Here is a 25,539-nt window from a genome sequence, read left to right as displayed (position 1 = left end):
CCCCCAAAACTGCCATACTGACTTTTCCTGTTTTATCAACAATTTCCTCGCTCGCTGCGGCACTCACTTTCCACTTATCGCTCCACGCCGCCGGTTCTGTTATTGTAGAATGGTAGAATCCAACACGAGACAGCGATGTGGCGCAACCAAACTTGATACTGTTACATGATTGGCTGTTAGAGTGTCACTCCCTACGTTGCTAGGTTACCAGAGAGTGAGTGCCTTTGCTCATGCAACCAAACTTGCTTTGCAACTTCTGGTTTCTTCCGAAGAAGAAAAACAAGTTATCGAACGTTTTATCGAACGCATTTTCTATTGATATTGATTACGTGTAACAGAAAACTCCGATTGGACAGATAGTCTAGCTAGCTGTCTGGATATACCCTGCAGAGATCTGAGGAGTAGTTAACCGTTTATATACATATATATATATATATATATATATCTATCAGTGGCGAACCGTGAGTACTACAGCTGGGCCTTCACCTCGGCCATCACCGCCGAGAAAAAAATCATCGCGGAAAAAAGCAACAGTACGATGAATTGAAAGGGTTAAACAAGTGCAATCATTTAATTAACAATGACAAGGATGTAAACAAATAGACAATAACTTCAATAACATTCTCCGCAAAAAGAAACATTCTCAACATTAACTTCAGAAAACTGGAGACCATTTAAACTACCTTGATCTAACATGCCAGAGGCTGTTCACCTTGGAGACCTGCTGCGGATATGGGTAAGGCCTGGCGCGAGATTTACACCTTCTCCCCCGGATTTTTGAAATTAAATAAACATGCTCTAAAGCCAAAATCTGGAAATATAAAATTAGGTCACCCAGAATGTCACCCCGTGACGCTGCCGACACAGACACCGAGGTTCATTTCATCACCATGAACAGCGCTATGAAATCACGGCGCATTACAAATCATTCACACATTGACAAATAAAGTCATGAGCATCATCAATCTACAATACAATTTCAAAATCACAATACGCCAAAAGTTACACAAAGCTGGTAAAAGACTGTTTTAAAGTTGCAATGAAGTGCAAATGCCTCTCCTTGCACAATTACGCGTGGCGCAATACATTAAAGTCACACTTTTAATTTATAGGTTCTACCTCCTTAATTCTCCACAGGGAAAGGGACAGACAAGTGAATGGGGTGTGGGGAATAAAACCCTCTAAAAACAAAAATCCAACCACACACTTCTGATACGTTTGATATATTGATTGATTGATTGATTACATATGAATTAAAGGCAATTTGCGCTGCAACAACCTCCGCAATGAATACAAATTCCTGAATGTCCACTTGGCCAGTAATCTTAATCCCTTGAAATAATAATCAAGGTGGTTTATAACATAGGCCTACTTTACACGAAAACAAAGTCCATTCGTCGGTCTTTCTTTGTGAAGTGGGCGATGGTGGCGTCATAAAGTTTGTCCTTTGATTTGAGCTCCAAAAGAAGTCCTTTCTCTATGGACATCAGTGCCAAAGCTCCCAGGCGATCCTGTCCAGTACTGTTCCTGGCGTGCGTCTTGATGCGCTTCAGAGCCGAGAAAGACCGCTCCACGGAGGAGGTGGACACGGGGATGGTCAGCACCAGGCAGGTGAGGTGATACAGTTGCGGCATGCTCTCAGTCAGCTCTTTACGAGTCAGAAAGTGCAGCAGGTCTGATGGGCTCCTTGCCTCAAAGTTTGCCATTTTGTACATGACCGTCAGTTCAGTTTTGAGCCTGGAGAGGTCAAAATGCAGCCCGTAGTTTTCCGCGAGGCTCTGAAACTCAGAGTTGGGGAAGTTTTCTCTGTATGAGGCAAACTTCTTGGGATCCAGAAGGGCAAGGAACATGAGTTTTTCATGATCCTTGAACCTGTTCCTCAGCTGAGTGAGAATGTTGTCCAGAATTTCACTGTGTAGCTGCTGGTACGCTGCGCGCACATCTCCAACTCTCCGTGCCCTGCGCCCGCTGGGAACCCCGACTTCGCGCACAGTGTCCTCATAGATGGAGTCAAATTTGGCCTTTTCTCTCTCTGTGGTGCTGCAGAAGTCCTCGATGCTAGACAAACAGAACTGCATGTCATACTCCTTATTCTGCAAGATCCCAAAGAGCACGTCGGAGTATGCGAACACGGAGTTGAATGTGGCGAGGAGAAAGCAGAACTCGAAGCCCGTCAGCAGTGCAATGTATCCATCAGCGCTGTGAACAGCATCATCATCAAAATCATTGTGGTTGTCAACAATGAATTCAAAGAGCTCCAAGAGTTCTTCTCTCCGCTCATACACAGTGCAAACCAAACGTGATGAAAATGTTACACCGTAGTTGCGGTCGCGCGCAGTCTTCGCTGGCATATTTCATCCAGGAGTTTCGTTGCGTTTGGCTGACTTTGAGAGAAAAGGCTGCGAGGCCACTTAGGTGGGAAAAAAGATTTTGCACTCTTTGATTTTAGCAGCACTTTGAGACATGACGAGGTTCAGAGAGTGCGCAGCAAAGTGAACGAAGAGAGCTTGTGGTATTTTGCTTTATTTTAGCTTGGACCCCATTCAGTCCAGAAGCCATGACTGCAGCTCCATCGTAACACTGGGCAATTACCTTATTGGTGCAGGCACAGTCCTCCAGAAACTCCAAAACTTGACCAGCTATGGCTTCTGCGCGCTTATCACCACTGACATCACCAAACTGGAAAAAGCGCTCCTTCACACCACCGTCAGTGGTGTAACGGAGGACATATGACATCTGAGCGGTGTTACTTACGTCAGTTGTCTCGTCTACCATAACGGAGACAAAAGGCGTGTTCCTCACCTCCTCCCTCATTGCTTCGGTCATTACATCTGCCACCGATTGAATCAGGTCATTCTGAATTTTGCTGGAGGTGCCGATGAAAACAGTGGCCGAATCCAGATGACAGCGCAGAGGGCTGTCATACCCCTCCAAAAACTCCAGCAACTCCAAGTAGTTCCCCTTGTTTTCCGAATCTTTACTCTCATCATGTCCTCGAAATGCCAGCTCTTGCTTTCCAAGAAATGTGACGACATCGATGAGACGTTTCAGGATCTCTCTGTTCTGCCTGACCTTGTTGTTGTGGGCCGTAGTATGATTACGGCGCTGCTCATCTAGCTGAAGATCAACTCTTGTGTCCCCAAAAGTTTTCAAACAGACCGTAGCTTGCAGGTGTGCCGCAGAATCTTGATGTCGGTGGGCTGACTTTGTCAGATTTGTTAGGCTGACAAATCCGCTGCTGACCCAGGTGGATGACTTGTCGGATGTAAAAAGTAAACAACTCCAGCAGTCCAGCCTGTTTGTTTTCTTACAGCCCGTCATCCATGGATATCGCTGATAATTTTCGGTCTTGAAATGCCTTTCCACTTTCTTAACCTTTTCTTTTAATTCCAGTGCTGGAGTTGGTCTTCCGTTTTTTATTATTTCAAGTTTTTCTGTGAAAGGCCCGCGAAAAGCGATACTATCAAGCTAGCCACAACGTCACTCACCGTCTTCCGCCATTTAACTCTGTCTCTAAACCTCTCACCACTCTGCAGAGATTCGGACTTCATGAAGGCCCTACGATCTTTTGTTTTTTCCCGCCCACTTGAAATCAAAGCGTGATTGAATTCGTTTGCCCGTTCTCCCACACCAAAACACATAGCTTGGCCTTCCCCGAGATTCGTGAAGTCCTAACCAATGAATGAGACAGCTAAACGGGCCTTAATAGAGACAGACGATTCTGATTGGATAACATGTTTTCAGGACATGAACTTGACAGTAAGCTTAACTTTAGAACATAGATGAGAGAAAATGTATTAAATGTATTGTATTAAATTAAATGAGATAGAAATAAAAAAATAAAAAACATATTTTTTTTATTGAATACTTTATTATTAGTAGTATTATTATTATTAAATTTATTATTATTTATTATTTTTTTAGGCCTTCTCTGAAGGCGTAGAAGGCCCTGAAGGTTCCCCACTGATATATATATATATATATATATATATATGACTACAGTGACTCTAATGTTATGATCTAAGTTTCATATATATAGATGCAGTGTTTCCTCTATGTTGATTGGCAAGTGGCGGTCCACCACGGTTAGATTTCTCCCGCCACGGTATCATAAATATATATACAAAAAGCCGTCTATCAGCAGTGATTGTAAAGAGCACGTCGATGGAGAATAGCGCAGACACGCGCTTCACAACGCGAGTGGGCATACATGCCACTCGGAGAAAAGTGAGAAAGAAAAAAGAGACAGGCTGTCCGAGGACCGGTTGAGATGGCATGTGTGCATTCTTGACAACTGTAAGTCGTATAACTTATATTGTCAGTTAATTTAAGCCTGTATTAGTCTATAGTTCTCGCACATTTTTTGTTTCAGCTTCAGCTGCGAGCTAAATTACACGTGGCTGTTGATTCAATACAACGCCCTTGATATCAGATCATGGCATAGTAGGCTAAACCATGATTATTTCATAAATTCATGAAACATATTGGGGGAAATTCATTCAACATAATTCACAGCCAAATAACAATTAAAAGTATGTTATTTGAACATTTATAACCTAACCTAACCTGGCAGGCACCGCCTCCGATTTGGTGTCTGCTGTGGTGCGCAGCGCTGCTCGGACCGTGCGCCGCTGCCCTTTTTTTCCTCCATAAACTCCGTAACTCCGGGACATTTTCCAGCTGGTGCACTCCTTGGAGAGGATGTGTGCAATGATTCCAGCCAGCTGTAGCACGTATAAAGTTATATGAACACGTAGACAGCTACCGTCTACGTGTACTGCGCCTTTCACAGAGCCATCGCCCGGTGCTTTTCTTCTGATTCAGAACCGAGTCCATCCACGCCGTAGCCTACGTTACCGACTCTGGCTTTGCCTTCGGCCCATCGGTGATGCATTGCCCACACTTGTTACTCGAAACCGCTAGTTACGTTTCTCTGATAGAGACTATGATTATCACTAAACAACCAAGATGCATCTTCAACCACGCAAAAGATTAAAAACAAAACCACGGTCAATATGACAGTAAGGCCAAAATAGGTAAAAGTGATTGTATTTTCTTTGCCTTTTATGTAATGTACAGTATATAAAAACTATTTTAAATGGAAATAGAGCCTCTTTTAGGAAAAGTCAGGTACCAGCAGGATTGTATTTTTTTATTTAGCAAAGTTATTACACATATAAATTTAAAAACGGTCAAAATGACCGTCCTGGCCGTTCTAGTGTAACCCAGCCTTGGAGTTTTTTTTCCAAAAGCCAAGAAAAATTAAATGCACACTGAAAGGCTGCCAACTTTGCCACTGAGGCAAATATGCAATTAGTTTCTTTATGACTGGTTTCATACTATAGCCTACTTTGGGTTTTGGTTTCCCTATGAAGAATTTCTTGTAAAATTAATTTTGTAGATCTACAGTTCCTCAAAAATACAGTTCAATCAAAACAAAATGAAAATATGCCTCATTGTGTGTGAATAGAGGTGAATAAATATATTAGTTTGTGTTGCAGCGAAGTGTCAGTTCTGTTTAATACGTAAAACGGGGTACGACAGATCTGCCCCCACTGCTAAAAAAAATCCTAGAGGAAACACTGAGATGTATTGATTAGGGTGATTGGGGGCTGGTTCTGCTTGATGCTTGACTCCACAGATCTCTGCTACAACATGATTGACAGGTTTGTTTCCACAAGGCTTCACGCGATTGAACCGTGATTGATGGCCAGTCAATCACACAGGAAGCCCCCCTGGCCCATCACACAGCCCCGCCTCAACCCAGCACGCTCTGTTGCCAGTCAGACAGTCTATATTTGTTGGTCCAAAGCAAGATATTGCAACAAGTACTGGCCTGATTGACATGACATTTGGTGAGGATATTAACGGTCCCCAGATGAGGATTCCTAATGTCTTGAAAGTTCTGTACGTTGTCTCCCGACCTTTTTCTTGACCAGCAGAAAGTCAATGCCAAGGCATCTGAAAGTTAATATCTGGATTGCATGGCAGATGTGAAAAAACTGCAGATGTGAAACGTGTTGAGGGCGTTTCCAGTGTTATTGAAATCCAAGGTTGCTAGACCAATCATTTTGGAAGCAGTGTGTGTAATACGGGACAAGTTGTTGATGTTGGAAACGGACAGCGTGGTGAGAAGACAGGGAGCAGTAGAGGATTATGAGTATATTTTATATATGCTAGGGCTGCATAATACATCGTTTTTTACTGTCATCGCGATATCAACAGGCGCAATAAACGCATCGTGAAAGGCTGCAACGTATCGCGAAAGACACGCAGAGATTTTTTGTGTTAGTTGAAAGAAAATATCAGCAGAAAACTGCACGTTAAACTGGAACTGTCACTCTCTTTTTAGTGGTGCCCTTTTATAAGTTCAATAAACATTTTTTGGAAATGATTTCCTTTCATTTGTTTTAAATTCAACAAATAATTTGTTGTATTTTAGCAGAATACTGTAAGCAGCAGAACGGCAGAACTGAGTAGACTTTAATATTTATTTATCACTAATAATATTGGTATCGCGATATTCAAGAACGTTATCGCATATTTTCCTCATATCATGCAGCCGTAATATATGCATACTTTCACTATTGTGTGTACAGGGAATGGCAGCCATGTAATTACATACATTAAGACACACACCATATAATCACAACGTCTTTGGGAGAGCCACAGCTAAAGTTGGAACTTTGAGGTCATATCCTCGGTGGCAATTTCTGTGAAACTGGGAGGTGGTGTAACAACACAATGACAGTGTGTAAAATGTGTATTCTTGCTGTTTACTTTGCATCTCTTGTGTTGGGCCGTGTTCTTGTGTGCATGTGCACCCATACATATAAACCATGTTAAGACAAGGAATGCTGAGCCTTAAAGATTATCCCCAGCCGGAACACAATCCTCTTTGGCGGCGCCGAGCGGCGGGGGCCTTTCGGAGTCTGGCTGTTGTCTAGACGGCTGCAGCTCTGTGTGCAGGAGCGTGCTGTACCGAGACGGGCAGCTGCACACACTGGTGTCCCAGCTGATTCACAGTGTCTCCTCGGAGGCACAGCACATTGTCATGTCTGAAGTCACACACACACACACACACACACACACTCACACTCACAGGAACCCACATGTATAGTTTTCTTTCCAGAGACCCATTTAGGGCCGTGCTGCCAAAGGTAGCGTGATGTTGCACTGCCTGTCTCCCAGATCGCGTCGCCTCGCCCCCCCGGTTCATCCTCCATCACTCACGTCATCTTACATCGTCACGGCTACCGTGTCATTCCCACTCCCCAGGCTCTGCCATCCCATAGTACTCACTGTGCTCAGGAATGTGGTCGCCTAGCAACGGGGCTGGAGAGAGATCGCCGCGTCGGGTCGATGATGGGCGACCGCGCCTCGCCCCGCTCACAGTGATGCCACCCTCTCAGCTGTCCTTCGTGTACTTGATGCACTTTCTTTTATTTTCAATATTACTCTCAGTTGTTTAGTTAATGCACACAGACATCAGGTCATCATCAGGTGAAATGTCTCAATTTTGTCTGTTTATTTTTGCCATCTTATTTATTCTGCACTTTTTTAAAAGAGAATAAAAAAAAAAAAATCTTCAAGAAAAGAATGCAATTCAGCAACAATGAACATTCAATTCAATTTTATTCATGGTGTTAAATCACACAGATGGGTAGGTCTAGACCACACTATAATTTACAGAGACCCAACAATTCCCTTAAGAGCAATTTCACACAGCGGCAAGGAAAAACTTAAATACAGAAATGTGACTAATTGTGATGTGTGATGATAATTATAACAGTGGGTGTAATGGAAGGAGATGATGAACAGTGGCACTTAGCCACAGCAACACAGTAAGGATTAGACAATAGTAACAGTAAAGATAATAGAACTATGACGAATATTAATAATAGTAGCAGTGGGCGTCGAGCAGGACCGCAGCCACGATCCAGGTGCCACCACAACCCAAGAAAAGAGAGAGTTAGAGTTGAAGAGCAGGGTTTGGGGGGGGGGGGGCTGCATTATTAACAGAAGGTCTTGCATTTGTTGCTCTCTCTCTCTCTCACTCTCCATCAATCAATGGGGCTTTATGGCATAGAAAACAGAAGTAGACGTTGCCAAAGCAATTGAGCAAACATCAAAGCAAAAGGTATTGAGCAAATATGAACACAAAACTCATTAGGCAAATATGAAATCCAAACTTCTTTAGCAAAAATCTCTCTGTCTCTCTGTCTCTCTATATCTCTACTGTCACAGTTCAATAAAAGTACAAATCCAACAAAGCCAACCATGAATGTATCTCCTTGTAGTCTAAAGCCTGATATATCGTCTTCCTCTGGGCTATAAAACACTGTGTGACATGTTCCTTTATTACCATCAACACACACTCTGTAGTTCATGTTGACTCAATGAAATATATATGACGCTTGTGCTTTTAATGAGATTGGGCATTACTGGATTCACAGAATGTTTGTATCAGTGTATTCAAATTCTTTATTATTATTATTTATAGTATTGTATCTATAAACAAAAAAATGTGCAGTATTACAATTATTATATTGTAATATAAAATTCCATATTCCATAATTAAAAATGGTATCAAATCACCACTTGTTAAGATGTAAGTTGACAAAATCATATCAATGAACGCAAGTCTGTGAAAGATATAGGAAGCGGGTTTAAAAAATTAGATATATTTCTAATATATTGAAGAATTGATTGACATTTGACATATATTGACATTGATTGATTTAACTACATATTGTTATGAAACCCATTGGCTGCATGGTTACTGCACTAATAACACAGAAATTAGTGCAATTTGAAGATGACGTTTTTGCTGCCAGCAGTGACAGTATGTAAAACCAGAGAAGAAAGGTTAAATGTAAAAGATACAGCCTTGGTGGCAAGGTAAAGGAAGTTACTACAGCAGTGAACAGCATGGCTTCCCACGCATTTATCCTGTCTGTATAGAGCATGAAAAATGCACGTGGCTGCTGGGAAATAAAACACGTGTGTGCTGTTAGTGGATAAGCATCGTAGCTTTATATGTGTGCGGCTGTATAGTCGAAAGTCTGCTCTGAGTTTTTCCCCTGCTGTCGGAGGCTTTACAGAAGGTGGGGAGGATGACATGAGCCAGAGTCAAACCCGTGACGCGTGCCGTAGCCTTGTCTGACTGCAGGCTGGCCCGTTCCTTGAAGTGAAACTGTGAAGATGAAGTGCAGAGAGTTGGAGCAGGACACAGAGGACTCCTTGGCCTATTTATAGAAGGACTGGTCCACTTGATAAGTCACTTCATCAGCAAAACTGCCTTCCTCCGAATGGAAAAATGGAGGTTATTTTCAGCGTTTTGAGTCAGCGACATATTATGACAAAGCTCTTGTTCTTAGCGAGGTGAATAGAAATTAACGCCCTTCAAGGTGCATTTGAGACTTTTAACCACATCCTGCAGGCAGTCTTAGAAGTGATGACGCTGAGATAGCTCTCAGTGTGTGTTGGCTCCCAGCCAGGGGCTTCAGCAGGGTGTTGCACCTTCTTCACATAGATCTGCACATTTGCAGGAAGATGCAGCACCCACAAACTGAAATGCACAGTTGGTACAGCATTTGTTGTTTGTCACTTTGACCATTTAGTTGCGTTTTGTTTCTTAAGGGTATTTCCTTAGCGTTGTAATAGTAAAAATGTGGCCTATGCCCCCTGTAAGAAGCTAGCCCCTACACATATCACTCACAGGATCATTGGAAGCATGTGCACAGCCTCTTTTCTAACAATATGTCATTTGAATACAGCGCGTGACCCTGACACCACTGCCCTGAATGGTGACGACTTGGGGAAATTACAGCAACGAGTTCTAACGATGGTTTATTCCCCCCGTTTCCCTTGGTACATGAACTCAGCATCGCAGCAGTCTCCGAAGATGTTGTTCTGACAGTCGGGCGGTCCTGCATATTTCACTCATCTTAGTAAGTTTAATAATGTTGATCTGCAAGCTGCTCTTCAGTGCAGTATTTAGTCTTTCTCTGGACTGCAGCAGAGGACATCGATTGTCCACACAGGATTCTGGGAGGGGAGAAAAAAAGAAGGAAAGAGGCAATCTTTACCAAATCTGAAGGACAAATGTAAAACCTTCCTGTTCCCGCAGTGTCTCGTCTTGTGATGACAGGTAGGCACCTGAGAATGTCAAGCTGTTCTAAGGACTAAGTGACTCTGGAGGTGTCTCTGTGCTCATGTGCTACTTTGTTCCTGAGCCAGAGCCCGGTGGTGCTGCTACAGCAGACTGATCTCTGCCTGACAACATTCAGCAGCCCAGCAGGTCAAGTGTAATAATATACTAATGCCCTAAAACCAGCTGTCCAGCTGTCAGAGAATGCTTGTCATTTACTGTAAAAGATGAAATAATAGGGTTGGAACGATATGCTTTTGTCCTGATTCGATTCTTTCACGATTACATGGGTGCCGATTGGAATCGCATTGCGATTTTCATTTATTGTGACTCTAGAAGTATTGCGATTCCATAATATTGAGTATCAGTCAGTCTGACATTTATTTCATTTGTAAAGAAGTACATGACATGTTTTTTTTTAAAATATATTTTCTTCTTTCGTTTTGCTCGAAACGGATATGTTGTAGTCGCCGTCAGCGGTACCGTTTAACCCTCCTGTTGTCCTCGGGTCAGGTCCGACCCCTTTTCAAAGTTTTATATCAGAAATTTGGGTTTCTTTCAACAAAATTGCCCGAAAATAACATGGATGGTTCAACGCAGCGCTCTTCACAAATACAATTACAATGTTTAAAAAAAAACGTCAAAGAATGTTGAATAAAATGACAAAAGAGTGACAAAAGTTGATTGAAAAAAAGCGACTAATGGCATTGAAAGCAGAATAAAGCTTTGAAAGAAGTCTCAAACAAGGCAGCAACAATGTTTTAAAAAGCGACATAGACGTTTTTAAAAAAAAAAACGTCAAAAATGTTGAAAAAAGCAGGTTAAACAGAAAATATTTAGGCAAATCGGCGGAAAAAATAAAAATGAATACAGATTCCAGGGAAAAAAATTGTCGCAAATTATCACAAAAATTGCTAAATTTGAAACTGCAGTTGAAACAAAATGTAAAGTGTGAGGTTTCCTGCCGCGTACCACCGACGAAAAACACTTAGAACATGAAGATAATTAATTGTTTCCTCTGAGGGACAGATGAATATTTGTGTTGCCCAGGGGAAGGAGTGAGAGTGTGTGTTTGTGTGTGCGTGTGTGTGTGTGTGTGTGTGTGTGTGGGGTGGGGGGGCTGCATTATTAACAGAAGGTCAGCTGTCAGCACACGTCTGCAGGGCTCACATCAAGCAGGGCGCTCGGTTGCGCGCCTCTGGCTGACATGTTTGTAACCTTCTAGGCCATTTAATGAAGGTTCTCGAGCCTTCTCTTCCAGCTTCAACTTTATTTTTTCTGGTTCCAATAAAAGCCAGACCGCGAGGAGAACGCAGCACACGGAGCATCTGGAGCGAGTTTTATTACCTCGCCATAAAAACAAATAGAAGATATATTGAGGCGAGAGCCTGCACATATTGACTCCAAAACAGGCCTGCGACACAAATAAGCTCAACGACACATTAGTTCTTTAATGAAATTGTGAAAAATAAAGAAAATGGATGTTCATATAGGGCTGATCGATTATGTACAACACCACAATTAATTTGGTCAGTATTGAAATCCTGATTATATATCACGATTACTCACTGAATAGACCTTTTTCACAGCAGACATTTTGATTTGTCATAGTAGGAAAAGCACAGCTGAAATTAATAATCTTAATGATGGCTCAGTTCTATCAAGTGTCCCAGTAAGATATTTCAGTGAGTCAGCATGCACAATACCAGGACCTCTCCTGAGTGGAATGCAGCCATCATTTAATGATGTTGAATACACCTGTGCTTTTCCTACTATGTCTGCCCGTGAAAAAGGTCTATGGGGGGGGAGCTACAGCTCTGGGGAAGGAGCTGTTCCTCAGTCTGTAAGTCCAGGTTTTGATGGTTCTGTATCTTCTTCCATCAGCAGTAGGTGTCCACTGTCATCCTCCCTCAGCTCCTAGCAGTATGGCTGCTGATGCTGAGCTGCCCTGACACAATGGTGTCACCACTAGCCCCGCCCACCTCAAATTTGACTGACAGGAGCAGCGAGGAGGGAGAGGGAGAGAGAGAGAGAGAGAGAGAGGATTATGGGTAGGATTGGGCATCGAGAACCCTTTCCGTTTTTTTTTGGAATCGTTTGGAAAATGTGGTCTCAAATTCAAATTTAACAGATTTTGGATGCGTCTGAAATTCCACACTAACATGTTATTTAGCAGCTAAAACAGTATGTGAGATTTTTTTCTACGTCCGAAATCTTAGTGTGAAACCAATAGTAAGCGAATTGCATACTATTTCCGGTCAATTTTTACAGTATGCAAACACTGGACACTACGGCGGCATAAGTATCCCACAATGCAATGCGGTAGTAATGACAACGTTCACGACAGACAAACGGACAGACGCTCAAATTTACATTTCTACATATTTAAACAACTGTTGGTCTAGTTATTCACCTCTTTCAGTCATTTAAGCGTTATCTGGCGATGCCGCTAGATTGGGGGTCGGCAGGGGTTACTATGGCCACGCGTCTTCAACGGCAAGGAGGCTCTCAGGAAGTGACGTTGAAATTTACAGTTTAGTGCGCAAAAAGATACACACTACTGTTTATTTTAACACAAAAGTACGCTGAACAATAGTATGCACGTTGAGTCTGCAGTGCTGAGCGTGCGATTTCAGACGCACCCGTCGCGGCTGCTGTACTTCCAGGTGCTCCAACGTGTGGCTGTGGCTTTAGTTTACATTGAAAAAGCTAAAGGTAAAACTCTAAATCACCGTTGAATCGAAAATAAAACACCAAATTATCCTTGAAATAAGCATGTGACTAGGGCTGCAGCTACCGATTATTTTAGTAATCGAGTATTCTACCAATTATTTCATCGATTTTGCTTTATAGTAAACAGCAATAGCAAATATACAAAAGAGGTTTCCTTTTTTCGAAAGCAACCTTTTTTATTGCCTAAATTGCATACAATAACAGGGATAGAGGCTAATATTTTTAAGCACAGGCCACATGGGCCACCAAGCCCTTATAGAGCTCAACAGTCCCACCCACAGCGGGTTCCGGAAGTAAAAATACAATGCAATTTCTCCATTGACAAATTGGAGTATAAGCCATAAAATGGTAACCGTCGATGGTAGACTTAAAACCAGCATGCCGACGTGACTAAGCGATTATATATGATCATATAGACGCCAAAAATCATGGGGCACCAACCTTGTTTTGAGATAAACGTCTTTCATTCGCGATGTCTTGGCTAAGTACTTCATTACCCACAATCCTGAACAATCCCATAATCCCACAGTGATGCCTCTGATTGGTGGAACTCATGCTGGGGAGGAGGGGGGGGGAGGGGGAGCTGCCTGCACGATCCGTCACGAGGATTTACGACACTGCACGAATCACGATCTGTTCCACGCTTCTGCCGTTAGCCTCCACTGGGAAGCAAACGTTAGTTTAGCTAACAGCTAATTGTGCTAACCGCTAGCTGACAGCTTGATTCGGTCTAAAATAACGTTAACTCAAACTAAACACTGGGAAAAGCAGGCTACAGCTGATGTAACAGCCGTTATATTTTAACAGTTATTTTCAGGTTTTATTTTGAGGGTCTGTTAAAGTTATTACATGCTGTCTCAGCTAGCGGTTAGCCCAATTAGCTGTTAGCTAAACTAACGTAGCTTCCTTTATTCAGTGGTGCACGGTGGTTTATGGGATGAGTAGTTCCTTCGCTCTGAAATGAAAATATGTACACAGTCTTGTACCTTTGACTCTTTTTGGGTTTTCTGTTCATTTTTTCACTCAAAATGGTACGTTGTATTCATATGAGTCACGTACCATCTGGTTAGCCTAAGGCATGGTCTAAAACTCTTTATATACAGATTTTTACAGACGTCAATGGGAGAAATGAATGGGAAATTTACTTCCGGAACCCAAGGTCTCTCAGAGGAGGGGCGGGACTGTTGAGCTCTATTCTGTTGGCAAAAGTACATTTTTTGGTGGCCCAAATGTAAATATCTTTTTCGCCCCCTTCCCCTTCTTGCCTCTGGCTCTTTGCACTGGATATGCCAAAGAGCTGCTCACGAGCCGACGTTAGTCAGCCTGCCTCGTGTCGGGTTGGCTCCGATGAACGGATGAGCACACTGGAGGTTTTCTACTGAGATGATGTAGCAGCATGTTTGCAGCTTAAAATGATCCCTAACTCTCTGTCGTTTTCTCCTGCCTGTCTCTTCTCTTAACCCCCTCGCTATTTTCGCTGTCGTCCTTCATTTTGTAATCTGCGCCGTCAGTCTCGTGTCCAGCGTCAGCCCGTTGTGCGACAGTAATAATCCTCCGTGCGGAAACACAGTGAGCCGTACAACGTCAGTTGCATTAATTAAACAACGCTTCGAGGCAAAGAATTTTGCATCGCGGATTTTTAGTAATCAAATTATTTGAGTTACTCGGAAGAATCGTTTCAGCCCTACATGTGACCCATTTCAACTCCACGCCTCAAAGAATCAAATTGGAGTATCGATAAGAACCGGAACCAAAAGGAAATAATCCGATTTGGAATCCAAATTGTTAAAACAGGCGCTATTTAAATTCAAATAGTTCAGACTGAAATGACAGTGCATGCTTTGACTTATGATTCAGAATGCATTTTGGCCACAATTACACTTACAAAGTTGTGTTGTTGTGCTTGGCAACAGTTGCCATGATGCTTTTCCGTCATACTGTCTGAAAACAACATAGCAAGTCATAAGATGACTCTTTCATAGCTCTATTTTGGTGTCTGTTCTGAGGAAGACATTTATCTGCGTGTTCTGCTGCCACGGTAACTGGCCATCCGAAAAATCTGAATTGGAATTTGTTCAAATCAAAAAGGAGCCCAACCCTAGTCATGGGAGCAGGAATGTTTGAGGCCCGTGTTGTTGTGATCCGCGCTCAGTCAGCAGGAAGAGATGGAGACGAGCATGTGGCCTCTCTGCCCCGGCCAAACCACAGATGAGCCGGGCGGCAGGAGGGAGGCTTGTTCCAGGGTTAGGGGGGGTTTGACAGCTCGCAGTTCATACCGGAGAGGAGATTAACCATAAAAATACTGGAGATACTTTAATCCTCAAACTTGACTGCCTCTTTGTGCATTTGTGGCTGTTTCCAGCTTTCATCATCTCCTCACTGGGACCAGGGGCCATTCCAGGAGTTTTTTAAATTGGGTGGCACGGGGGGCGGTGGGGGGACAATTCCAGTGCCGGTTCCGTGGTATCAGAATTTTGGATAGTCACCATGGAAACATTAAAGGTGCTCTAAGCGATGTTGGGTGACGTCACTTCTTGTTGACCTTCTAGGCAAAGTACAAAAAACGGAGGCTAGCTCGCCCCTCCCTCCTCCTCATCCCGTCCCCTCCCCCTCCCTTCCGTGCTTCCTGAAACAGTCGTGAACGTGCAAAAAAATGTTGTAGCCTAAAAAACGCGTGACATCGCTTAGAGCACCTTTAATAGGTCATGTGACAAGGGCTAGGAAAATAGGCGGAACAGGCAGTGACAGCACTCTGATCCAATGGAAATCACAATTGTCAGATTGACAGCACTCTAGCCCCACTCTAACCTTGGGGGCAATCATATTTAAGGGGGGGGCGGTGCCACCCTGTGCCCCCCTTCTAGCCCCACCCCTGACTGCGAGGCGACCTGTACACTCCGAGGGGCTCACACTGAAAGGGATAAAAGCAGCGTAGAGTTTTTAATGAAGGGGGTTGGAGCATCCTCAGGCAGACCTCCTACAGGGACACGTGCTGTAAAAAAAGAGAAACAGAGCCGTGAAAACAACATAATGGAGCCCAGATCCTTGACTTTATAGACTCTACTCAACCCAGCCTCTTTAAAAATCAGCTGAAAGCTGGCGGTGCAGGAGCTAGCCTTTGAATTGCAGGAATGCTTACTTAAGGTTCAAACTTAGCTCTTTAAAGTTGACCTCGGGGAGGCCGCTAGCAGCTCCTCATGTCATATTGAGGTCTGACAGTCGTCCTAAATTTGGACATTTTTTGTTTCTCCTCTCCTCTCCACATTTCCTCTTTTACTGACACTGTCCGAACATTAGAAATCATTTACTGCTGTTGTAACCAGTGGTGGGATGTAACTAAGTACATTTACTCATTTACTGTACTTAAGTGCAAATGTTGAGGTACTTGTACTTTACTTAAGTCTTTTTCTTTTCATGCCACTTTCTACTTCTACTCCGCTACATTTCAGAGAGAAATATTGTACTTTTTACTCCACTACATTCATCTGTTACAGCTTTAGTTACTAGTTACTTTACACATTAAGATTACTGCACACAAAACACATGTAGTTTATAAAATACAACGACAACATAACGGCCTACAAGTCCAGCTGAGATGATTAGACCATTAAACACACAACTGGTTTGATCCTTTACTCTTTCTACAATGGGAGGATCTTTTTGCATTGAGTACTTTTACATTTCCCTGATGATACTTACAAGTAACATTTTCAATGCAGGACTTGTACTGGTAACAGAGTATGTTTACAGTGTGGTATTAGTATTAGTATCAGTTTACTTAAGTGAAGGATGGGATTACTTCTTCCACCGCAGGTTGTATCAGTGTCTCTGGTCAGCTGTGTGGACTTTTCCTTTCACTCACCGCAGTGATGCCAGCTTCCCTGGAAAATGCTGGCGTGGTGGAGTGTTTTTGGGGAGGCACGGATCACAGCTGCTGCTGCCGCAGCGGCGGCGGCGGCGGTGTTGTGTCGGCAGCGTTTCCTCTGTGATGCGCCAGCTGACCTCAGTGACCCGGCGGCACCGAGCCAGCCCTGCCTGAGCCACAACATGTCGAGCAGAATCCTCCCTTTACTTAATAACACACAAATAACTGAAAAGATGGACACATTTTTTTGGTAACACTTTACTTGAAGGTATTTACATAAGAGTGACATGAACACATGAGACAGTCATGACCTGTACCCTAACCCTAACTCTAACTCTAACCATAACTCTAACTTGTCATGACAAAAACCGAATGACACGTACTAAAAGAAGCGTTATGTCATAAACGTTTATGACTTGTTTATAATGTTTATGACACGTTCATGACAGTGTCATGTCACTCTTGTGTAGATACCTTCAAGTAAAGTGACACCTTTTTTTTACATTGTGTTCCAAAGTCTGGATAACACTCCCTATTTTATATTTTAATAAAAATACAATCCACAGTTCTATTGGCTCACAATGAATGTATTCTAATTGACTTAACACCTCACTGCGGCCCCCTTAGTTACTGTTGCTAACCCTGCCGAACTTTCTCATTTAACATTGCATGTATGCTAATAACATAATAATGTTTTATGACTCCAAATATGTGGATTTCAGACAGAAATTCAAAAGAAATTCAGAAACATTCATAGCTGCAAGCATGTACGCCTACTGATATGCACACACCTATATAATAATCGCATGTATCGTGATTATTTTTGCGACGATTTTAGAATCAATTCTTTTCCCTAGAATTTTTGTTCTTCTTTTTTTAACCAATGATTGAATTAAATAGTTTCTGTTTCTACGGTACCGCCGACGGCGACTACATCATATCTGTTTCCAGTAAAACAGAGAAATAGAAATTCCATTTTATGTTCCTCTTTACAAAGTAAATAAACGTCAGACTGACTGGCTGACATGTGATGTCATTCTTCTTAGGAAACTATCAGTTTTTAGAAATGTCTTATGATATACTGTCTCTAGAATATTATTATTTATTGAGGGAAGGTTCACTGAGAGGCAGCCTCTCTTTTGCAGGAACGCCCTGATCACATTCACACAGTTCCACATTCATACCTGGAAGCTGCCCAGTACAACCCCAGTCTTACCTGCTGGCCACTGAGCAGCTCCACTGGAGCGGTTGGGGTTAAGGGCCTTGCTCAAGGGCACCTCAGTGGTGGTGATGAGGGAGGGACAAGCGCTGTTCTTTCACTTTCCCCCACGCAGTTTTTACCCTGCCGGTCTGGGGATTACACCGATGGCCTCCCGGTCACAAAGTTGACGTGGCGTGTCAGCTGCGTGGCGTGAGCGTGGCGTGTCAGCTGCGTGGCGTGAGCGTGGCGTGTCAGCTGCGTGGCGTGAGCGTGGCGTGTCAGCTGCGTGGCGTGAGCGTGGCGTGTCAGCTGCGTGCCGTTTTCTACGTCTTTACACACCAGAAAGGTGTCTGACGCGGCGCTGCTGCTGCTAGCCTCGTCTGGACACATGGATGTTTCCCATTGATAAAATGAAATAATAGATTACAGCAAAGACAACGTCGGCAGTATTGACGGCAAAATAGGCTCCAGAATATTTGGTTCTGTATTGACAGGTGCAATATTTGAAAATCGATAATTATTATTATATCTATATCTACATTTATGTCAAAACCTAGAGACTTTCAAACATCAACATGTCATTTATTAATATGTATTTGTGTCAAAATGACATATAAACATCTTTTCCTGTTCTATTTTACCTGGAAACCCTTCCAACACGCTTGCCCGTGCCGCGCCTGAGACGTGCGTGTCACGCAGGCAGTGTGAAAGCTCTAACCCGTTACCATGGGAGCCGAAATAAAAACGGACACGCCACGCAGCTGACACGCTCACGCTCACGCCACGCAGGCAGTGTGCAGTGTGCGTTTCAAATGTGATTAAACTTGCAATATTGTCATTTCCCCATATACAGTAACCAGTTTACCAGGCATGCCCGCCCCTACAGTAGATTCTGATTTCTCTTTTCCTTTCTTCCCTCTTGCTCCTCATCTTTCTCCTACACACTCTTTTTTTTTTTATCAGTGAACAATTAGTAATGATGGACGTTCGCAGCAGGATATGGATGTGATGACGAGTCAGTGTTCAGCCAAGTGACTGGACACTTTTAGGCGGAATAAATATTGTGGTTGAACTGATGGGTCGACTGTGGTACCCAGCTTTCTGTCCGGATGCTGCTGCCATGTTGACGCCTGATCTGAAGCATACAGTGACTTGCAGCTGTGGCGATAACTTGGTAGTTTGCTGGCTGTATACATGCTTGTAACTTATGTCTATATGAATATGAATAAATGAAAGCGGAAGCGATAGAGAGAGGATGTGTTTAGTGGGTGCATTTGATGCTTGTGTGGGCACATCCCTCCGTGTGTGTGTGTGTGTGTGTGTGTGTGTGTGTGTGTGTGTGTGTGTGTGTGTTGGGATGCTGCATGACACTGGCAGGACGGCATACTGGGAGCATCCCCTGGCAGACACCCGGAGCCCATCATTAGCCTGCTCCCTTTGTCAAGAGTCTGGGCGCTCACTCCTCTTCTTCCCCATCTTCCTGTCTATCCATTCAATCACCTGCCCCCCCGTCGACTCCCCCCCCCCTCCTATAAGCCACTGTTCTTCCTACTCTGCTCCATGCCCTCCTCTTTTGCCCCTGTAATCTTTTTCTATCTCATTATAACTCCATGCAGACCTCTCTCTCTTTTTGTCTTTCTCTATCTCTCTCTCTGTCTATTTTGGTGTTCCTCCTGATGAAGGGCACAGCACAGGGACTGTAAAGTGAATCATTATTTCATGATGTGTTGTCTCTACCACGACAGGCTGAGAAACAGCAGCTTTGGATGCATTACCGGCGGCCGTGCCGGCTGAGCGGGGTAAAAGAAGGCTCCTTCAGAAGGAACCGCTCTTCATCTCAACACTCCTGGCTCCTCTTATTTCTTGATACCTTCCTACATCCCCATATCGTTCGTCACAGTTACCTGTGCATCTGTTGCACTTGCCAGGTGTAGTGAATTGAGTCTCCAGCCGCACAGTTTAAAATTGTAAAGCGTTGTTGTACATTAAACGTGTCCTTGTCAAGGATATATGCTCCCGCACGTATGTCCCAATCTGTGTGAAACATATTATTAGTCCGCCTCTCTGGCCTCCGCCCGCCCTGTTTCCACTCTCCCGGAGCCGGAGGTGTTTTCATACCGTCTGGGTTCACTTCAGACTTCCAATCACAAAAGGAATGGAAAAAAGCCTTCCCTGAGGGGTTAATATGTGATATTTAGACAGTGTACCCTCCACCTCCTTCATAACCACCCAGAGCACCCCCCCCCCCCCCCTGCTCCTGCTTCTAATGAACCCCCACCCCATCACCTCCACATCAAATATAGATGCAGCCACTCCCTCGACGGCAGCCCCCGAAACGCAATGACATACCTTCAGCTCTGTACAACCACCCCATGAATTATTCACCCAGAGTGGCATGTGGACGGGGGCGTGCCATTGGATCAACCCCCCCCCCCTGCCAGTTGATATCGCAATGACGGTAAGAAGACCATATATAGTGCGGCCCTATTCTTTAGCCCCCCTGCCTTTTCTTAGTCATGGCGCACAGGTGGACACATCTCATTTAATGTTGAGTTTATGGATTTTCATCTCTTTAAATCCCACTCTGTACATGTTCTGATGCTTTGGGTCTTTGGCTCCAATTAAAGAACGTAATGAATTTTGTCCGTCCAGTGTTTTATGAAGAGCCTCTTGAGTTAACTTATTATAGATCTGACTCCACTGCTGGTCACGTCCTGCTCTGTAATTGGATTTTCCCAGAGGGTTCATTGATTTCATGTTGAAAGTGGCTAAAACATGGGAGGAGTTGCTTGGTCTGATATCAACCCTGATACTATAAATGCATGTTTCCTTGTATGAAAAGTGTATGCATTTTAAAAGACTCTTTGCGACGGTTCATTTTAGTGAAACCATGCAATGAATGGCCTCAGTTTTGGTTGAGGCTTTAGTCGCCTCAGGAGCTGTTTCCCTGCAGCCCTCTGGGACGAGGAGTGAGAGACTGGGGGAGTAAACAGCAAAACAGCCCCTACGGCAAGCAGGTGGCGGCTTTTTTTCTGCCAAGGAGGAATAATTAATCAGCAGAGAGGGCTGCATGAAAAGGAGGGAAGGAAGAGTGAAATAAAGAGATGAAAGAGCCTTCAGTTCAAAGAGAGCAATCAGCGATGAGCCTCGGCCCTTACTGGGCCTGCAGAAGGCTGGAAGGAAGGAGGCAGACAAACAGGGCTTAGAACTGTCACGGCTCTTTGGACTGACGCAGATTGCATTTAACATGAATCCACTAATCTGATTGCTCAAACGATTAATCTAATTGATTGGAGTTGGTCAGAAAAAAACACAGGAATTGAATAACAGAATGTGCTATTTGTTGGATTATTGTTGGAGAAGACGTAAGGATTTTGACGGGGATATTTCAAACATAAACCTTGCACGGCAGCTGAATTCTCGCAATATCACGAGATCACGCGAGAATCACGGGAACACATATAATAATAATAATAATAATAATGGTATAATACATTTGATTTATACGCCTAGTCTCGCATTGACCAGAGCTTCCTCCACAGCGCTGCGGAGGAAGGTCTGGCTAGTCCACACAGCATTTATTTATTACTGTTTTCCATGGATGTAGCAAAGGATCTAGCCAGCTAGCTATGTAGGGACATGTCCCCGTTCTCCCATTTGTATCCTACGTGTGTCATTTTCCTTAATTAGCCTGCAATATCATGTAGTTTTGAAAATAACCTTCCTATTTAGGGCTTTTCTGTCTCTTGGGGCTGTGTCTGACAAACTCCAACTGGGCCTCTGGTAGCAGCCGATCCAGTTGTTACTGACTGCTTGATGTGTAGTGTAGTAGTGCCTCCACACTGTTTTACATATTGCACTGGTGAGAGATACCCCCTTTGTGTGGCTGTATTGTTTTTGTCACTTATGATCGGCCCCTAGTCAGAATCAAAACCACCTACATGCAGCTCCGTGTGACCACCTGTGATGCTTAGCCATATCTATCCCTGAAAACATGATCATTTAACAACTGGACAGGAACAGCTGTCTATCTGGCTCAGAGGGATCAATACATTTTTTTGTCTATCTCTGCCACTCAGGTGTTGGTGTCCCAATGCAGAGCAGTTTTTGGTCGGTGCTGTGAGCATATAGGACTAGAGTTGCTCTGTGGTCTTGCACTGAGCGTTTCACCGCTGCTGTTGTTGCCTGGCGCCCTGCCTGCCCCGCGTCCTGTCACAAGCGGTTACATCACCCCACTGACAGAGCTGTGGTGGCGTGTGCTGCTGCTGCTGCACCGCTGCTTCATGTGTGAGCCGCCCAGTTTCACTCTGGGTTTGATGCCAGGTTGTACACGGGTCAATTACAAGGAGCACAAATGTGATATTTCATGTCACACAGATCTTCTTTGCTAGTGCAGGTGTCCAAATCCAAACGGCACCTTTCAAGGCTCGATTATACTCCGGAACGGACGCGTCCACAGACAGTAGGTCTGTTAATACAGTACTATCCACTCGGAACACGCAGTGGTCGCAAAAAATTGGCGGTACACGGACGTCTGCACAGAGCCTACGCGTATACCCTCTGATGAGGACATTTACGTCACACCTGTGTGCACTTTGACAGTATAATTCCAGCTGAAATGTGATGTGTTATTTAATGTGTTACTGTTGCAGCGCTGCACGCCTGCTGAAGCCCCAGCATTGACATTTTAGAACACTTTTTCTTCTCTCTTATAATTTAAATTACCCATAAATAATTTTTTTCTGTTCTCGGTAAAGATTCCATGACTGTACTGTAGTAGTGCAAAAATGGGTACTTTTGGAAGCACGCAAGTATCCTAATTATGATCCGTTTTTTGGAGTATCCAGCTTAGGGCTGGGCAATATATTGATGATATACTATATTGAAAACGATATATGAGGCTAATTATTGTCTTACATTTTGGATGTCGTGATATGACACGTGTTGTCTTCACCTGTTTTTTCTGATCTTACCAGACTGTTCTAGCTGCTCTATTATTTGCCTTTACCCACTTAGTCATTAAATTCACATTACAGCGGATGACGACAGATGGATGGATGGATTTCCGTGGGATTTATCAGTAGATGGATATTGTGTCATTGTGTTGCTGTTGGGTTACTTTCTGTCATTAGATTGGGCTGTGATTATCTTATTCAGAGTGGTTATTGTTTGTCAGTGACATTGTCAGTTTGTAGAAGAGTGTGGTTCCTCCCTCTGATCCTCCACTTGTTTATTGCTGCTGCTAAGAAGGGGAAGCCCCCACTCCTCTTTTGTTATTCTTCTCTCTGTCCTCAGCATGTCACAAGTGAATACATGTCCTGCTTCTGGCTGCAGTCAGATGAGGCGACTGAGCCAGAAGACAGAGGGAAGGCGGGGGGGGAGAAAGAAAGAGCAGGGAGTGGAATATATATTCTCAAGTGACACATTTGAGGACAGACTGGCGCGGAAGGCCAGACCAGCACTTTGTCTTCCGAGGAGAGCCTGGATTTATCGCCCGTTGTGTCTGCGCTGATACACCATGCCGACACTGGTATTTCATCCCTTGTTTTGCAGAGAAACAATTAGATGGCAATCATTCCTCTGGGAGTACACAACATTGTCCAAGGGTAATCTCGTGCCCCCTCTGGGGTGTGGCGGGTGTCTTTTTTTCAAATCTGAGCATTTTATTTCGCCGAGGGAAAGACCATCCTTACATGTAGCTTAGTCATAAATAAACTATTGAGCAAGTAATTCAGGATGTTTTTAGACTTTAATCTGGAGCAGTTTCTACATTACTACATCCTTACAAGTACATGTTTACAACAGAAACATTCTTTCGTCTCTAGTTGTCTACAGTGGATGGATTCCTGGGTCATTGCAACCCAATAGTTTCATTTTATCACAGGCAGGTCCAGCGTTTGTGGAGCTTCACCTAATATTCGGACTAAAAGTCAAGATATCTCGGCCTCTGCTGCCTCGATTTTGACCATTCTTCTTTTAATCTTTAAAGTAAGGTACAGTAGCTGTATTTGCAACTTAGAATTCCAGCTTTTAAAGTGGAAAGTCAGAATTTGCAGCTTACCCTGCACTACAGTCAAACGTTTTCTATAGAGAGGATTATGGGAGAGGATGTATCCGTTGACACATTGCACATTAAATAATATAGTTGAATGCTTTGATAGTGTCCAACACGCGAATGGCAGGTAAATATTCTTGCTTTTGGCTTGTCAGGCTGACTTTGATTGTTCGGCTCCGTGACTAAACCAGCGTCCAGAAGCCGACACTCTGTCCTCCCACCACTCTGTCCTCCCACCACTCTGTCCTCCCACCACTCTGTCCTCCCACCACTCTGTCCTCCCACCACTCTGTCCTCCCACCACTCTGTCCTCCCACCAGTCTCCATGAGGATCAACAGGGTGACGTTGACAGCACAGCGCCATGCCTCCACATCTCCCCCTCTCTCCGGCCGGCCTCCCTGACATCAGTGTTGCAGGAGCCGTTATTCCTCCTGATCAAGAGACACACACACACACGCACACACACACACACACACACACACACACACACACACACACTGTGTGAGTCATCCAGAGACCAAGCTGTGTGTCAGGCGATAAACAAAAGCTCCCTGCCTCCCAGAGCAAAGTGCTAATCAGTGGAAGGATGTCATCTGTAGAGAAAGCAGTGTGATGCGTTCAGTTCAGCGCGGCCAGACAGCGTGTTTCATCCTATCGATCCATCGTCCAGCTTATAGTGTAGAAGTTGAATTCATTGCCTGCATTAAGGCTCTTTTAGCCTGTTTTTATTTCTCCTTCCCATTATCACATGTAATCTGCCACTGTCCCGTTCTGTTAGGAGTTATGATCCAAATGTGTCCATCACTCAGTCTGCCTTAACATGCTGTCTTATATGAATCCCTTGAAGTTTTCATCTTAGCCGCACAGTCTTTCTGTTTTAATGTAACGCGTTTAGGCTTTTCTAGCCATTTCCCTTCTGATTTACCAGTTTCATCATACCCAACTTTTCTTTCTCTTGTCGTCCACAGATTATAGATAATGGGCTGTGTGCAATGCAAGGATAAGGAAGCAACCAAACTCACGGACGACCGAGACACCAGCATCTCCCAGGGAGCCGGCTACCGATATGGGGCCGACCCCACACCGCAGCACTACCCCAGCTTCGGGGTCACCGCCATCCCCAACTACAACAACTTCCACGCCCCCGTTGGACAGGGGATGACGGTCTTCGGGGGGGTCAGCACATCCTCTCACACTGGAACCCTGAGGACTCGTGGTGGGACGGGTAAGGGATATGTGATGTTCAAAGTTAGTGAGGAACAGTCATGGTCAGTCAGGGGCGTTTCTAGGACTTGAGGAGGTTCGGGGCTTAACCCGGACCCATTTCAGTAAACTGAATGTAATGTGAATCGTAATTTGGCTTGCCCAGCTTGTTAATAGCCAGTGCATGTTAATTTTAGCTGCCCAGTCTGTAGATGTTAGTTAGATGGCACCAACATTTGGCCTAATCATAACTGGCCTGGCAGAGCATTAAACACTTTCTACCTTTTTCTGAATCAATTTATGCTGGAAATATCTTTATGCAAAGGGA

At 44.0% G+C, this 25,539-nt stretch overlaps 1 protein-coding gene across 5 annotated transcripts in view; it reads left to right on the top strand.

The window, feature by feature from the left end:
• Positions 1 to 25,539, top strand: part of fynb (FYN proto-oncogene, Src family tyrosine kinase b) — a 116,525-nt gene that overhangs the window by 31,590 nt on the left and 59,396 nt on the right. For 4 of the 5 annotated variants that reach the window (XM_039782606.1, XM_039782603.1, XM_039782607.1 and 1 more), the window contains one exon: positions 24,977 to 25,233. In XM_039782606.1, coding sequence (XP_039638540.1) covers positions 24,987 to 25,233 — 247 coding nt within the window. In that variant the 5' untranslated portion in view covers positions 24,977 to 24,986. Of the gene's footprint in view, positions 1 to 10,128; positions 10,154 to 24,976; positions 25,234 to 25,539 lie in introns of those variants that run through there. The other variant, XM_039782605.1, reaches the window with a different exon arrangement.

The sequence above is a fragment of the Perca fluviatilis genome, chromosome 18, assembly GCF_010015445.1.
Source record: "Perca fluviatilis chromosome 18, GENO_Pfluv_1.0, whole genome shotgun sequence".
NCBI lineage: Eukaryota > Metazoa > Chordata > Actinopteri > Perciformes > Percidae > Perca > Perca fluviatilis.
Note: the sequence above shows the minus strand (reverse complement) of the source record. Positions and strands in the feature narration are given on the sequence as shown.